Genomic DNA, 17,335 nt, shown 5'->3' with positions numbered 1-17,335 from the left:
CAATCCGTTCAAAATTGAATATTGAATTGAGGTATCAAATAACATCCGAGTATAGTTGCAACACCATAATTGCACAATCAGAATTCTTGAATATGTAATCCTACTTTGAATTCCACAATATGTAAGGATTAAGCTTAACATAATTTTATTTCATTTTAAATGACGCTTACCGTTTTCAGTGGTTAGATTATAAAATCCACTTAATTCGAAAATCGATCAAGGTGTGTTCGGCTGCATGAAATTAGAATTTGTGAAATTTGAAAAAATTTTGGTATAATTTTTATAATTATTTTTCTCAAATTTCATCAGTTCTAATCCCAATTCTAAAACTTCAATTCCATATAATCGTACATCCTCAATCATTTCATAATCACGATTCTCAAATTCTGTAAATTCTAATGTGAATTCCTTGAAGTTTAAGGACTAAGCTTAGCATGGTTCCTAAAGAGTAATTATGATAAAGAGTTGCTATCATGCTACACTAATCAATAGACTATGAGTGAGATGTGAGCCTACCATCCACGCCCGACACTGAACTACGAATCATTTTTCATCATGAATTGAAAATTTTCTTCCATAACATATTGTGCATGGAAGGTTAAATGGAACGTCCTTTTCACACCAATCAATAATGTTGGAAGAATTAATATGCTTTGCAGTTTGCTTCTCTCAACCATCCATCAACTTTATTAAAGGTTATAATCATATTATATTGTGTTGGGTTACATTAAATATAAAAATGCAATATGACTAGACAGGCATTTAGGTAACTTATCATCTAGAGAAACGAAGAGACATTGTTAATAAATAAAATATAAAAGCTTACAAAATACAAATCATGGAAATCGAATGATCTTTTGAATATAAAAAGAGTAAGTAAGTTATTATTGGGCGGTATTACCATATATAATAATAGAATATATATATATTTAAAATAGACCCATTACATAAATGGAGGTTAGCTAGGATGAGTTTTCAGGTCGTGTCAGAATGAAATGTCTCCAAAATAATGGAAAATAAATAAAGGATCAAAGGTGGTCAATTGGGTGGTAGTCGGTTGGAAGGCATTCCAAATTCTGAAGAACAAGTCTATTTTAATTAAATTAATTAATTGCCGACATCTAATCTAATAAATCTTTAAATTCATATCAAAACAAATCAAATGCAGATCAAGTAAGACTCTGAATATTTTGAATTATTGAAAACTATTCTTAGAGTTACAGACCATATAAGACCATGAATGTCTTGAATATTCTAGTAATATTTCATCACATTTTAAAGTAGATGGTTGAATATTCAAGTCCCATAAATACAAAGTGAGTTTCTTGTCCAGATAAGTGACAGAAAAAAAAAATAAAAAATAAAAAAAATCACTAAGACATGGGTTATTTCAACCATATCCTTATAAATGTTATTTTGTGTGTGTGTGTTTTTTTTCTCTCTAAAATATTCAAGTCAATGACATAATGAGATTGAAACAGAAACATAGAGAATGATTTTATTTCATACTTGTATGTATGACTTGATAGAGAGAATGAAAGAAAAAAAAACAATTGTTGAAGGAGAAAGATACTTCTATTTGATATTATTGATATTGATGAGAGATGATTAAAATGGGCACCCACTTAGTTAAATAATTAATGTTGAGGTCAGCTTTTATCCAATTGCCCTCCCAAGTCCCAACATTTCACATTAGAGAAATTGACATTGCACTAATGGTCTTTTTTAGTGCAATGGGGACCTTGTGAACAAATATTATATTATATACACACTTACTTGTGTATATATATGCACACATATTTTGAAAATTGAGAGCAGCCATAACTTGAATTTCATATAATTTATTACCAAGAGTTTTACTTTAGTGTTACTTTATCATTCAAAGTAAAATACTGAGGGTTCATAGTTGATAAAATATGTGAGTTTTTTTGTCAATTTTTTTTTTTATTTTTTTTATTTTAATCTAAAAAAAGTGAAAAAATAAATATAATCATAGAATTCTTTCTTTAAAAGATCTTGACTTTTGGATGATGGATTTTTTTTTTTTAAAAAAATATAAAATGGTATTATATATAATTTTTTAAGAATACTTAATTTAGTAAAGATGAATTTTTGTATTTTAACAATTTATAAATGTAGATACACTATATTAAGGTTTATCCTAATTACTTGAGTTTATTCTATAAAGAATTCAATAGACATCAGATTTGGTCAATATGTTTTGCAATCAATGTATTGTCAATATGTCATTTGTCACAGCAGTTCCGTCAAGCCCAACCTAGTTAGTAATTTCTGGCCCAGTTGAATTAAAATGGTAAACCCAAAATAGATTCATCCAAGCTGAGCCCAGTCCAAGTCGAAACTTCAAATCAAGTTCATCAGAGCGAACTAATGTCTTTATCCAAAACACTAAACCTGCCGAGAGTCGACAACCGACATATATTGAGTGTTAGCTATTGTGGTTGGTCCTACACCCATGTCTACAAGAGGCAATTATAGCACGGTTAAAATTAACAACTTTTACTTTCCCCTCCGTTAATGTCATTTTGCACCATTTTGAATGTTGATGTACTCAAAACAAGCTTAGCTGAGGACGATCATAATTGTGTATATGTTAAACCAATAGACGTTTTTTGCTACGTGGTGAATAGCCAGCCCGAACTGAATAAACATGTTTTATAAGTCAGATTTGGGCCAAGAAAAAGTTCAGGCCTAACCCGAGTTACTTTCAATTTATACAGGGCTTAACAACCCACCCCCAAAAATTCCGAAGTTAGTGTTCCGACTTATGTCACACAATTTTTTTAAAAGGATGATGCTCTCACGCTCCGAGCGTACTCTGGTATTTTGCGTATGTTCTTGCTTCAATTCTAACTAATTGTTGCTTATATTTTGTCTCTTTCACACTTTTGCACTGTGTGACTTTTAGGTTATGGCTTTCCTAGAGAATATTAGAGGCTACTTAATTTGTCAATAAAAAATAATTCTCAAAAATTCAAAAAATAAAAACCTGTTCTTTTGTATTTATATGAAAATAAACAATTTTACTTACAAAATCAAGCAGGCCATATGCAAAAAGCGCATTCGAAAAGTGCACATAACTACAAATCACAGCAAAAGTTTAGGAATGGTGAAAAAGTCAATAAAAAAACACTTACAGATGCGCGCTGTGAATATATATTATGAATCAAACATAAACACAATCTTTGAGAGCAAGTCATATGGTTGTAATACACATGAATTTTCTACTATGAGAAGCAATTGAAGTAGAAGAAATTACCTCAACCAAAAATAAATAAATAACAATAATACTGTTAGTCTGTTACAAACGTTAGAGAAGAAAGTACATAGAATACAATATGGCATGGTACTTATCACGCAGTATCCCTGCCCAGTAAAAACTCTTCATTTCCCTCGAAAATTTTACATTTCTTTATTATTAAGGTAAATGGAGAGTTTCTATGACTCATCATTGGGCGGGAATACCACATGTAATTTCCTGGGGCTGGGGTATTAAATACTTTCTCGAGTGGAATCAAGTACAATGGCAACGAAGTGGAATAGACACACCTGGTGGTTTTCTCTTCTCCCGTATGATAGCTTCTTTGATCATGGGCAATTTTTCGTAAACCTTTTTCCAAATGTGATTCACAGCACCATCTAGAGGAACAGGGCCAATGCCACCAGGATGGCCGTTATCAAATTGGAAAATGTGCTGAACCCGAGCCATATTTCGACGAAATCTATCCTTCTGCTTGTCAGAATATCCTTTAAGATGATCTACGAGCCAATTTGGTTGCAATGCATCACTAACTGCAACAAAAACAGAAAATTCCGAATAATCCACCATCCCTTCAAATGGGAGCTCAAGGTTGTCGCTGACAATGACAGGTATACAAAGACTTTGGATGGCATCAAAAAGTCTGCATGATGTCGGGGTATCCCCAGCTGGGTGTAAGCAGAACTCCGACGATCTCATCCCTTTTATTGATTGCTCCTTTCCGGTGGCATTAGGGAAACCTTCTTCCATTATAACTCCAGGTTCACTAACCAACATGCTCCATAACTTTTCTCGAACAAGCCCTCCCTGTAGTTCGAAGAACAGAATCATCAATGAGAGGATAACATAAGGGGTACTTAAATACGAACACACTTGCTCAGAGAATTGACCGTTTTACTAATTAGGCGACTGGGTATTTCCTCTTTGTAACTCGTTGTTAATAAGTGAATAATAGGGGAAGAAATAAAAATACTGACCCGGTGCCTATGTTTAGCTCCTTTAAAGTAAAGAAGGGTGTGGCGTCTCTGGTTATCTGAAATTTGCAACCTTGGCAATAGATGTGTGTATGGCACAATTACATCTTTGAGTAGCGAAGCTTGGGTATGTTGTATGATCACCATATCTGATGATGATGATGAGCTACCATTGTTGACATTGTTGGATAATTTTGAGTCAAGCTTGTACCACCCACCGAAATCCACCACTAGAAGAACTGCCGGAGCGATCTCAGATCTAACATGCCACATTGCAACAGGGTCTGCCAAACAATGCCTCAAGTTTTAACATTACCTGACAATCCACACACTAAATCATAAGCTGCCACACCAAGCACCCACTTTATTTTGTATTTTTTTATATACATATACAGTTATTTTAATGACTTTATCAGAAATATTTTTACTTTTGATATTTAGGCAACATCAAGTATTAAAGCTCAAGGATTTCAAGAAACAATATTCAAGAGACGTGAAACACTATCTCCTTTTATATATATATATATATATATAATTACTTGATAATATCATCTATCACTCTCATAAATCATTACATCTAAATAAAAATTGTGATAAAAGAGTTTGAAAGTCTGTCAAATCCTACTATACTAATGGCATCATCGTCATGTCATTAAATAGAATGATTTCATGACATGTCTTCATCCGAACTAGTGGTCATTTGCCGGGAAATAATTTAAGAGGTTTATCATATACCTGTAAGAACAAACACGTGATCTCGGCCACCGGAACGCTTCCACGCCTTGGTGCCCTTCACAATTTCCACCACCTCCCTCTGCCTCTCATAGTCCTCATTCCCGGCCACCTTCTTCCTGAACACCCCCTTGGATAAACCCAACTGCATTTCGGCACTCAGAGTCGCGAAGAACGGCACGAAGACAACGTCGGCTATGCCGACATCAAAAACCCGCCTCGCAAACGACTCAGTTCTCAATGCTTCCGGGGTCATCAGATCACCTGTGATCCAGTACTCCGCACTGAGCAGCTTGATCAGTGGGTTCTCAGGATAAGGAGGGAATTGTAGCTTTTTCGAGAAAATGGTCGATCGAATTTGGTTGTCGGCTTCGCTTCCGAGCCTCCAATCGCTACCAAAAGACCAGTACTTGTCTAAGAGGCCGTAGTTGAGTGACCTGGGTAGGTCGGCGACGTAGACTCTGATGGAATTGTTGGGAAATTGGGGAGTGCTCTGAGAAACCAAAGATGGGGATGATAAGGGTTTGGATTGGTGGATTGTATAATTGGAGAAAAAGAAGAGAGAGAGGGCGAGAATGCAGAGGAGAGAGAGTGAGTGAAACAGATAAGAAACAGAGCATAGAGATGTGGCTTTGTTGTGCTTTGAAGCCATTTCTTTCGATCTCTTCTCTGTTAGGAATTAACTTGATTTCTTGTTCAGCAAGGAAGGCCCTGGTTTATTATTGTGAAGCTCTCATGCATGCAACGATGGATTGTAGCATTTTTGTTTGGCAACAGTACATTAAATGCTTGGGGCCGTTTATTTTGGTGGACTTGCTATTATTACCATTCCTAGCTTCTGGGGCGATTTTTGGTGGTTATGTTTTCACTATTTCTGTCTTCCATCTTAGGCCAATAAAATCGAGCGCCAATCAACACTATTGTTGGAGCTTGAACGTGGACAAAAAGGTGTGTGTACGTACTACATGGATCACATTTCTTCTATCCATTATTATTTTCTTTTGAAATCACGAAATTTAAAATATGTAAAGAATAAGCAATAACATACATATATATATATATATATATATTAAGTTAAAGGTTAAGCTTGTATATATGAGAAGAAAGAATGTACATGGAGTCCCAATTAAGGAAGAAGAAACATCAAAAGAGATACCACATAATATATAAACAAAATAAAATATATATATATTAACTTGCTTAGGAACTACAGCTTTCATTTTAGAATTTGCTGATAGAACATTAACTTACTACCAGATGATAGTAATCCACATATACTGAACCAGAATTGAATGAAGCAGACCTTTCACAATTGGAATGAGTTTAGATACAATGGAAGATTATTTATTAATTATGTGGACATGTGACATATTTCATTAATTAGTGGTTAAGTAAATAGGTATCAAATTAATATTATATTATTTGGTCAACTTATAAATTACTTTTATGGTAATTAATTATTGGAGAATTGTTTTTCTATTTATTCCTTACTATGAAAAGTGGAATTAAGGTTACTAAAAAGGAAAACTGGTCCTCTCACTGCCTTTATAAAAGTGCATATTCCCATCAATTATGTACGCTAATAATACAACATGTAAAAGTTTTATGTGTGCAAAAGGTCAAGAGAGAGAAACCAGTTTCCACGCTTTGCCTATTGATCAGAGTTGCAGTTTAGTTCGTGGTTAAAGAATCTGGACATTAGACTTAATCTTAACAAAGTTTGATATCACGAATCGAGGTATTTATATCTAACTAGTATTTATTTATGTATTATAGACTATGTGAAAATAATGAAATTCTAAGATTATGTGATTCATATTTATTTGTGATAAATGGTTCAACACGAATAATTATAGTTTTCATGTGGTATCAGAGTTTATGGTTTATGAACTCATTATTTTTCTTTAATGTTACATAAATAATATTTAAATTTATATCTCAAAGTGAAAGTGATTTGGTCTGAGATAGACATATAATCATGTATGTAGTTATTGCTTATATAATATTTAAAAATAATATTAAATAATTTATTTTTTTTCTTTTGGAATCGACATATATAGAAAGCATGTGTTTTGATTGGTCAATGGAACAATTAATGGGTGCTGCGGCTACTGCCGTAGAATTCATGCTTTGGTCAGTATGTGTTGTAGTTTATTAATAGATTACACACTGTGTTATACTTCATGTATTGATAAAGAAAATAATAATAATAATAATAATGATATATATAATTGAAATCAATGATGCACGAATTACATGTTCATGAATACTCACCTTTATCATTGATTTTCCGCAACATGTTTATCTAATGGTTTATAATTCAAAGATTCTGTATTTAATTATTATTATTTTTATTATCTGAAAATCAATGTGTATTGATTTATTTTGTTACAAATTTAAATTTCTTGAATGATGTGTGTCTAGAAATTTAATTTTGTAGGACATGTAAATAAATTATTATATTTTGTATCCAAACATACATACATGATGGAGAATCAAATTTAAATTGATTCAATTATGATCTTCAAGTCCGAAAATAAAAAAAATATGTTTTATTTTGTATGGTAAAATGATATTTTATTAAATTTTTGGACTATTAAATTTCGTAGATCGAACCTACTAAAATTTGGATCGATCAGTATGAGTATGTGTGCATAATGTTAAATGGGTAAATTAATGATAAATTACTAACTAGCTAATTAATATTCATGTCTATGAGGGTTAGTAGCTACCAAAGTGACCTAACCATAATGATTGATGAATATTAATTTTAGTAGTAAATATAATTAAAGATGAATTAGTAACTAACTAATTTAATATTCATATTATGTAAAGGTTAGTAGCTACTAAAGTGGCTTAACCATAATGATTGTTGGATATTAATTTTAGTAATAGACATAATTGCAATATTTTATGAATTATAATGCTTATGATTTTTTATGGTATTCATGAATATTGACTTTATTTAATTATGAGAAATAATTCTCCAAAGGGAATTGATTTTCAAGTGATTAAATAAAAATTAAGGGGTTGTATGTATTTTCTTAATTAGGTAGATATAGGATATCCAAATGTAACTTATTTGTTTAATTAAATAATGCATCACCAACGAAAATATACATATAAATACATTTAAGCATCATTATTAGTATTTTATAGTTGCCACCCAAAGGGGTACTATAATTATACATTGTATTTATATTTTTAAGTTATACATACGTGTTGTTAACTTAAAACATTATTGTTGTGAGTATTTTATCTTATTATGTTTCTTTGTTATATCCCTTAATTCGCATTCGACATCTGTGCTGATTCTCAATAGGACTAACTTCTCATAATGGAATTAGTAAGTTAAGTATTATGATTATGCGAATTATTATTCCCCATAGTGATAGTGCTAAGGAATATTTGACTATAATAATGTTTGCGTATTGTAGATAAATATCTAAAACGAAAATTATTAATTGATATCACTACTATGCATTTTTTTTTTTTTTTTTTTGGTACTCGTACTATGTATAAACATATTTTCAGATGACTAATGTTGTTACAAAATTGAGAACCTTATAATAATTGTGGATGAGAATTTTCTTGTTCAAATTTATTCTCAATTTTTTGTTTACTCAGTATGGGTTATTTCGAATTAACACTAATAAGGCAAGTGAAAAGTGAAAGAGTTGACCATTATGTTAATTTAGGAGGAGACAAGGCTTAAGCAGCAAGGTAATAATTATGTTCATCTAATGACTCAAAAAGTTAGAAAGAAATTTGGGAATAAGCATGAAAACGCATTAAGCGAGCAACACCTAAAATTAAAAGATTTAGGTCAACTATTAAAATAAATGAATGTAATAATGAAAAAGTGTCATTAAAGTATTGAACACTTTTAGAAAGATTACATGAAATATAAAGAATGATTCGAAAAAGAATGGTAAGCTTTTGACTTTTGTATATTTCGAATTATTTATTGATATTCCTTCTAATACATGATAGGTTGACTTAAGTTCTAATGTTTATGTTTCTAATAGATGCAAGGATTACTTATGGACTAAATCATAAATTCAAATGAGAATTTCTTATTTATGGGAATTGGGAAAAAGTTTTGTTGAAACCATTGAGACATTTTGTTTGGTCTTAGATAATGGATTTTATTTAAATTGTTTTAAACTTTTTATATTAATTCTTCAATTTCCCATAATTTGATTTTATTTCAAAACTTTATATTAATGGTTTTTCATTTAAATTTGATAATGATGTTTATTCAAGAAATTCTAATTTGTGAGTTATGGTATTATTGTTGATGATTTCTGCAAATTCAAACTTGATAGTTTATTTATTAAAAAATCTTTTGATCTTGCATCATAATTTTAGAATTAAGCATAGCTTAATTAATAAAAAATTTATCTTTCTTGTGGCATAAAATATTAGGTCAATATCTAGTGAAAGGTTAGGAAAATTTGTAAAGGATGCGATTTTTCTGAATCTAAACTTTACTGATTTTGGTGTCTGTGTAGATTGTATTAAGGGTAAACAAACCAAACACACAAAGAAATGAGCCACAATAAGTACATAACTTCTTGAAATTATTCATATAGACATTTGTAAACCTTCTGATGTTCTATTTTTTTGAGGAGAAAAGTATTTTATCGCCTTTATAATTGATTTTTCACGTTATGGATATATTTATTTGTTGCATGAAAAATCTCAAGCAGTGGGTACTCTTAAAGTATACATAAATGAGGTTGAAAAACAGCTAGATAGAAAAGTGAGAATCACAAGGTCGTATAGAGGTGGTGAATATTATGGAAAGTATGATGAAACGGGTTAATACTCTAACCGTTTGCTAAATTTCTTGAAATGCATGGCATTTGTGCTCAATACCCTATGTCAGGTATGCCACAGCAGAAATGTGTAACTGAAAGGCGTAATCGTACTTTTATGAATATGGTTATGAGTATATTAAGTAATTCCTCGTTACCCATAATATTGTGGATGTTAAATAATCTAAAGGGTACAAGTTTTACTATCCTAAATGGTGTGCCGTCGGACCAACGCTTAAAAATGTGCTAAGAGTGTGAGCGTGCAATGTGGCCAAGTTTTAAATTTATAAAAGCCACTACTACCTCTAACAAAAAATAATATAGCTATGGTGAGTAGGGATCGTCCCAAGGGATTGTAGGCGTGATTGTAATAGAAACAATAAATAGGGTTAGTAGGTCGAGTGATCAAAAGATGGGTTTGTTGGGTTGATTAAACTACAAACTAAACTAAACAAGTTCAATGTCAAATAAGAAATTTAAATGAAATTTAGAGAAAATAAGAGAGTGAGGTATTGGGGTCTAGAGGTCACCACTAAACATCACCATTCTAGACATTCAATGTATAATTAATGAGGGAAACATGTGTTTCAATTTGAGAGTGTGTGATTGATTGTTTCAACAAGCATGGATGATCAATTAAGCATATATTGTCTAAGCAACCTAGTGAATAGCACAATACATCAAACTAAGCCAATAATCTTTCCTTTAAGCTCACAATCCAAACACATCACATGGTTAGAGAATAATACTACTTGCATTTATAAGCATGGAATATCAAACAACAAGCATGGATTGTCCTCCTATCTAACAACTAAGCTAACTACATTATAACTAAGCTAAGGGCATGCAAATTAAACTAAATAAACTAAGGGAGAGGCACAATCCATCAAGACATGAGTATGAACCATCAAATAAACCACAATAGTATTCTATTAAGCACTATGCCTTGACAATCTCTAGATCCATAGTATCAACACACATAAACATGCATCAATAACACAAAAACTAGAGATAAACACATGAACATCTATTCTAGCATACATAGACATATAGATAGAATGAAATGATCAATTGGAAGTATTAAACCACACAAATCATTGAATAAACAAGATTCATATATAAAATAAGTGTTAAGACAAGATTACAACACAAATCCTCTCAAAATACAAAGCATTAAAGTCTAGAAGGTATGCTTAGGGCTAACTCTAGCCTCAAGAAGATGTTTAGCCACTCATTGAAGTAGTCATCCAACCCTCAAGGGCTATCTCCATGGTAGGAATGACCTCCTTCTTGATGGAAACCCTAAAAGAATGGAAGAACTCCCAAGAATGTGTCTTTAGCCTCTCATCCTCTCTAAGAATGTATCTAAGCATATGTGTAAAAAGTAGCTCAAATCTTTATATAGGTAGCTCAAGTGTCACACCCAATGGTCTGGACTCGTGCACAAGGGCTCCTCCAATGATTGCACCATGAGACAACTTTTAATGAGCTGGAATTTGATTTAATTCGCACTTGAGAGGGTTCGATCGATCGAACTTTTGGTGAGATCAATCGAACTTAGGTGAGATTTATCAAAATTTGGCTGGATAGATCCTTCCATGGCGGCGTATTTTTGGATAAAGACAACTCCGAGATATTTTTAGGATATTTTGGGAAAGAGACAAAAGTGGTAGGTGGGGATAAGATCGAATCTTTTCTATCGATCTGAGAAATGTTGGATCGATCGAAGATGGTGAGATCTTTGGATAAGGACAAAAGCTTAGATCTATCTTGATGAGGCCTAGATCGATCACTTCCTGATCGATCGAAAGAATGTTAAGATCGATCGAACTTGCTGCTTTTCCACCATTTTGCTTCCACTTTGTTCATTTTTTCCATTCAGCTTGAGATTGCTTCTTTTGGGCTCTTATTTGGCTGAATTAACTTATTTTTGGGATAAGCACCTAAAAAGGACAATAACATGAAATTAGTCTAAGACGGGAAAATAAGATAGATAAAGGTTCTAGAATGCTCAAGCTTAAGGGGTTTAAATACGCACTTTTTAGTGCTCATCACACCCCCAAACTTAAATATTGCTAGTCCCTAGCAATGAACTACAAAGTAAAGGAATGAAATGAACAACTATGAACTAGAAAGCAATAAATGGATAATGCCACTCTCGTAGAGAGCACAATTGCATTTAGCATATGCAACAAGCCTTTTAAACCTCTAGGTTATCCCTAGTGGATGAGTGAAGTCTCGTAAGGGTTTCCAGAAATGATACCCACAAACATTAAGCTCATTCTCTCAAAAGAGGAACCAATATTGCAAACAAGCATTGGGAGAAAACTACCTCAAGTATGCAATTTTTCAACCATTTCCAAGCAATCTCCCAAAATCTCAACATTAAGCAAACAAGTATGGTCCTCCACACATTAAGAAAATGATCATGCAAATCAAAACAACTCTAGAATCCTTTTTGAGTGGATCGGCATCAAGTATGTTGCTATCTAAGCCAACTAAAGAAACGATCACATCCTTACCTTCAAACTAGCACACAAATCTAGTACCGATCATCAAGACAAAGAGTGAACATTTTATTAAAACTTTATTGTTCTAGGTGCGCTTATTCTTTTCACTTGATTTTTTTTATTTTTTTATCCTAGAGGATCAAAGATGGAAGTATGGTGCAATGTGTTGATATATTAAGCTTTTTAGCGATCCATGAGGTCGAGCGTTAGGTCAATAACTCTTAAACCAGACGGCTTTAGGGCACTAGGTGTTCAAACACCCCTAAGGACTTACAAGCTCAAATTAACTAGGTTACAAATCAAAATAACCTCCATCTAATCATTTCCCACTACTCACCTTTTGAGAGAAGTTCTCACTTTTTATTACTTTAGCAACTTTTTTTTTTTTTTTTATAAGTTTAATTATTAACCCAGAGTTTGGGCCATCCACCTTTCGACGTAAGAAATTCAATGCTTGATGAGGCTAGAATCCCGGCTGCTCAATGAAAAGGGTTTGTTATCCACTTTTTTCAAGATGAAAGCTTTCAATGCACTACTAGCCCAATTGGGATATAACCAACTCAATAATCAACAAAACATGTACCTTACAAATGAATGCTAGTGTGCGCCTGTGTTAGTGTCGAATCCTAGAGTGAATCTCAAAACAATCACAAAATCAGGATGATGTAGACCATAAATGCAAACATGACATAAATCTTTCAAAAAATTTACTCCTAAATGGCATCCACAAGGCATACAAGGAGTATTTGTGATACTCCTCGGATCCGAGACGCGGGTTGATCAGGTCCGAGCCCAAACCCGAGGGAATATCAAACAATTAAGGTATTTTAAATCGAACACAGAATAGAAAATTAAGAATTTAAATAAAGAATCGAAAAGAAATATAAAATCCTTTAACCATAAATAATATTAATTTAATCCTCCAAAACCTTCAAAGTTACAACTTGGGAATCCAACTAGTGGACCCCTAAAGAAAATCTCAACTGAAACTGTAACTGGAAAAATAAACCAAGTCTAAAACATGGAATGAAATCCTACATCGTCGATAGAATGAATGAGAGTTTCTGCTTAACACGATCAAGCCTGAGACTGGAACCGTCCGATACCTGTAAAAATAATAAAAGAGTGGGTCAGGCCCACGAGCAAGTTCTAATCTAACTGCAATCCATACATTGACCTGATACGCAGATACACCATAGACACCTCACAATATCTATCTAGTCCATACATATAAATATATCCACACTAAGGGACATTCACTGGTCTATAATAGGGGTCTCAACCTGAATAGAAGGCAACATGCAAAAACGCACCCAAAGGTGGGTATGAGTACCTAGACCTAACAGGGTACATCTCAACCTATTATAACCAGCTACGCATCCACTGCATATACGCACCCTAACCAACGAGTCTGAGACTCAAGCTCATCTCGTGGTACCATAAACATATATATAAAGTCCGTTCAAAACCAGGGTATGTAGTTCAATTATTTATCGAACTGATATACGATAACAAATTAGTTAGTCACTTAACTTATTCAGTTAATATGACTTAACCATCATCCATTAATCCAGGAAGCCACTCAATTTAGTTGCAGTTGATTTGACATAAACACAATTAGGATTCAATATTTATAAATCCATTTCTTTAATCCGTTAGGTTAGGTTTAGGCGTTTTGAGCTAAACCGTCCTTAGTATGTCACTGTCCCATACCGGTGCATACAATCCTCCATATCCTTGTAAATTACATCATATATATAACAGTTTAGTAATTTACAATCCAAAACTAATATCCAAATAATTGCAGAAAAAAGATTAACAATCTACCAATTAAAAGCCAGTATTAATCCATGTAATTGTATCAAATAATTAATATTCTAACAATTAACATCCAAAACATGCATAGTTCAAATTTAATATAACAATGACCCTATCATGTATTTAAAATAAGTTTTATTAGCATACTGGATCTCCTTAAATTGCTAAAATTTAATTAAGCAATTAATCCGTCCTTCATCCGTTATCAGCATAGAAAATTTATCAATTTTATACTGTTTGTCTCATGGATCAACTTAAATCAATTCAAGGTTTTAATCACACCCTAAATTAACTATTTAATCCCTCGGTGAAGTTCCATTAAATTTTTGAAATTTAATCAAGCCATTCAGTTCCTTTATTCTGTTAATAGCACGTACGGTTGTATATTTTTACATTACTTCATCCTTTATCACAGAGACTTAAACCATGCAACAAGAGGTTTAATATTACTTAAAGTTAACCCTTTAAACCCTTTGTGAAGTCCCTACAACCCATCAGAACCATCCAAATGCTCAAATAGTGTCAAAAGTATCGAACAGTGCCGTAGAAACCAATTTCAGAACGTACAAAAGGTTGGAGCTTGCTCTTAAAAATGAAAGAGCAGGCTCTTTCTCACTTGGAGCAGGCTCCAAACTCCCTTGGAGCCGGCTCTTACTGAAGGAGAGCCGGCTTTTGCTTCCCAGAGCCGGCTCTTGCTTCCCAGAGCCGGCTCTCTCCCCCTTAAGAGCCTCCAGTTCAGTCTCTTTTCCGTTTCAATCTGTCTGCTCATTCTCTGATCAATTCCTACCCCTCTGTTGGTTTCTTAAACTGATCTTAATGGTTTAATACCACTTTAATAGCATGCCCAAGGTTTGATTGCAACAATTTGAATCAATTATAAAGATTAAACTTGCTAATGAACTTAACATGCGTTAGTATCAACTGAAACCACATGCACGAATTGAAATGGAACAAATTGCAACACATATTTAAAACAGAATAATAACAACCCTATGAGTTTTATATAACCCCAGTGGTGTTCCTATATTTTGTTTACAGTAGTTACAATCAAATACAGAGACTAAAGTTACAACAGAAATAACATGCTTAAAGGACAGAAAACTGGAACAAGACTTGCATGCACTGTAATAGATTTGAATTTAAGGCAAATAGATCATCAACAAAGCATATATCAAATATGTAAATCTCAGTACTGATTAATTAAACCCTAGAGACTATCTAGGTGCACAGAACATGTGCCAGAGGGAAGGAGGAAGAAAAGAACTTGCCTGCAGTTTTGGACTCAAAACTTTGTTGTCGTCTTCTTAACTTCTGGCAACCACTGATTACCTTCTAGCCTCCTTTGGTTTTGGTCTAATCCACCAAAATTCTCCCTTGGTCCTCTCTGTTCTTCTCCTTGATAGACCGTTACGACGCTCTGTTCTCTCAACTTCTCTCTTTACAGAACCAATACTTTGTTTTTCTCCAAACCCTAAACCAACGTAATCACTATATTTATAGACGTACAACACTAAACCATAATCCTTGTTTAATTAGAGCCAAAGCCCTAACATAAACCTTAGTCGGCCCATATACAAAACCTACGTTTAAAGAGTCGGCTATATAAACGTACTTAAGTCAATAACCTAAAATTATCATTACAAGAAATATATTACAAAAATAAAATAAAATAGTGAATGAACGAAAATATAATATCATTAACAATTTAATTCAAATACCATTTAATAAACCTAACCAATCAATTAATCAATTAAACACACCAAATAAATAAACAAAGGCAAGTAATCAATTAAACAACCAGAATAACCAATTAAACAAATAATTAATAATTAAACAAATAAAAATCCAATAAAATAATAATCAAAATACCGAGACTATTCTTTTAAAAATTAAGGGTATTATAGTATTGGACTCTCAAGTCAAGCAATTTTTAAATTCTAAGCAATATAGTTTTCAAGAGATCAAAATCATCACTAGTTATGGAACAATCATAGAAAATCCCTCCAATACACAAAGCATGCTTAAAATTTTGAATTGAAAGCAAACATTGCAATTAACACCCATTACCCCCAAACTTAAATGGCACAGTGTCCTTAATGTGCAAAGAGAACAAAAGAAAGAGTATACCAGTGTAACTAAGGCAAAGAATGGCCGAGCCACAAATATCCAAAGTGGGTGGTACAACCCCCTCCCCCCAAACTTGGAATTGACTGCGGTCATGAAGAAATGGCACTTGGATAAAACTCATCAGATAACAAAGGGATAATTATAGTGCACAGTGGACATGCAAGTGTAAATGAGATAGTAAATGAAGTAAAGAGAGAGGAATATGGGTGGTCCTAAAAAAATTTGGGCAGCACTCTCTCTCACTGAAATCACTGGGATGCAACTGATAAATGGAGTCAATCACAGATAAATGTATCAATATAAAATCCAGACATCCAAAAATATCATGCATAGAAAAAGAAAAATAATGTACAGCACATCACAGTATCAGGGCTAACAGACTGGCCGCAAAAATATCATAACAGTAATAATGTAACAGTAATGTATCACAGATATATCAAATAGGGAAAGTAAAGAGATAGAGAAATCAAGTAGATGAGGTAGGGCGAGTGGGGCGTGATCCCCGGATATCTCTGGATATGTCACGCAGCGCAGCTAAGACGTCCGCACGGAGAGTAGAAATATCTGCTCTGAGAGAGACTACTGCATTCTTCAATAATTGGACAAGCTCTCCTAGGCCGGGTGTCTGAGTTGGAGCCTTAGGTATGACTGGGTCAGGAGACTGATGTACGTTCTGAGTCTGCTCCTGTAAATGAACTGGTGACCCGACTGGAGAGTGATGCTGTAATTCCTCTGGAGGTTGTTGTCCAGGTCTATATCCATATGTGTTGCAGCTGCTGGTGCGTCTGCTAGATCGTCAACTGCTGCTGCCATCGTTGCCTCCTCTGCCTTTGCAGCCTCCTTAGCTGCTAAGATAGCGTCCTACTCCAAGCTCTTGATAAGAGCATTGTAGCTCTTGTTCCAATCCTTCTTGCTGTAGTAGTAAGCCCCTGACTCAGAATTTGAGTAATAAGATGAGCGAATGGGAGATACTTAGCCCGTTTGGGCTTGGCCTTGCTAATATAATCTGTATACAACTTCATCATGACACTCCAGATGAGTGCAGGAACAGAAAACCACTGCCCGGTGTAGAAT

At 33.4% G+C, this 17,335-nt stretch overlaps 1 protein-coding gene across 1 annotated transcript; it reads right to left on the bottom strand.

Annotated features, from left to right (window-relative positions):
• Nucleotides 1-3,535: 3,535 nt before the first annotated feature.
• Nucleotides 3,536-17,074, bottom strand: LOC132272990 (probable arabinosyltransferase ARAD1). Its single transcript, XM_059774037.1, has 4 exons — nucleotides 16,924-17,074; nucleotides 4,990-5,655; nucleotides 4,258-4,538; nucleotides 3,536-4,087 (listed from the first exon to the last, which is right to left on the bottom strand). Exons 1-4 carry the CDS (start codon nucleotides 17,072-17,074, stop codon nucleotides 3,536-3,538), a joined length of 1,650 nt encoding a protein of 549 aa, XP_059630020.1.
• Between the last annotated feature and the right edge of the window lie 261 nt (nucleotides 17,075-17,335).

Source organism: Cornus florida, unplaced genomic scaffold (assembly GCF_030987335.1).
Source record: "Cornus florida cultivar Cherokee Brave unplaced genomic scaffold, ASM3098733v1 CherokeeBrave_3.0.0_Hap2_Chr09, whole genome shotgun sequence".
NCBI lineage: Eukaryota > Viridiplantae > Streptophyta > Magnoliopsida > Cornales > Cornaceae > Cornus > Cornus florida.
This window is presented reverse-complemented; position numbering and strand designations above follow the sequence as displayed.

Bases quoted from the DNA above. Each gene is read 5' to 3' on its own strand.
- LOC132272990 (XM_059774037.1), bottom strand. From the start codon at position 17,074: ATGGCAGCAGCAGTTGACGATCTAGCAGACGCACCAGCAGCTGCAACA. The intron at 5,656-16,923 runs GTCTCCTGACCC...AATTCCTAACAG, and splicing joins CAGACTCAGAACGTACATCA to AGAAGAGATCGAAAGAAATG. The intron at 4,539-4,989 runs GTATATGATAAA...ATTGTTTGGCAG, and splicing joins TCACGTGTTTGTTCTTACAG to ACCCTGTTGCAATGTGGCAT.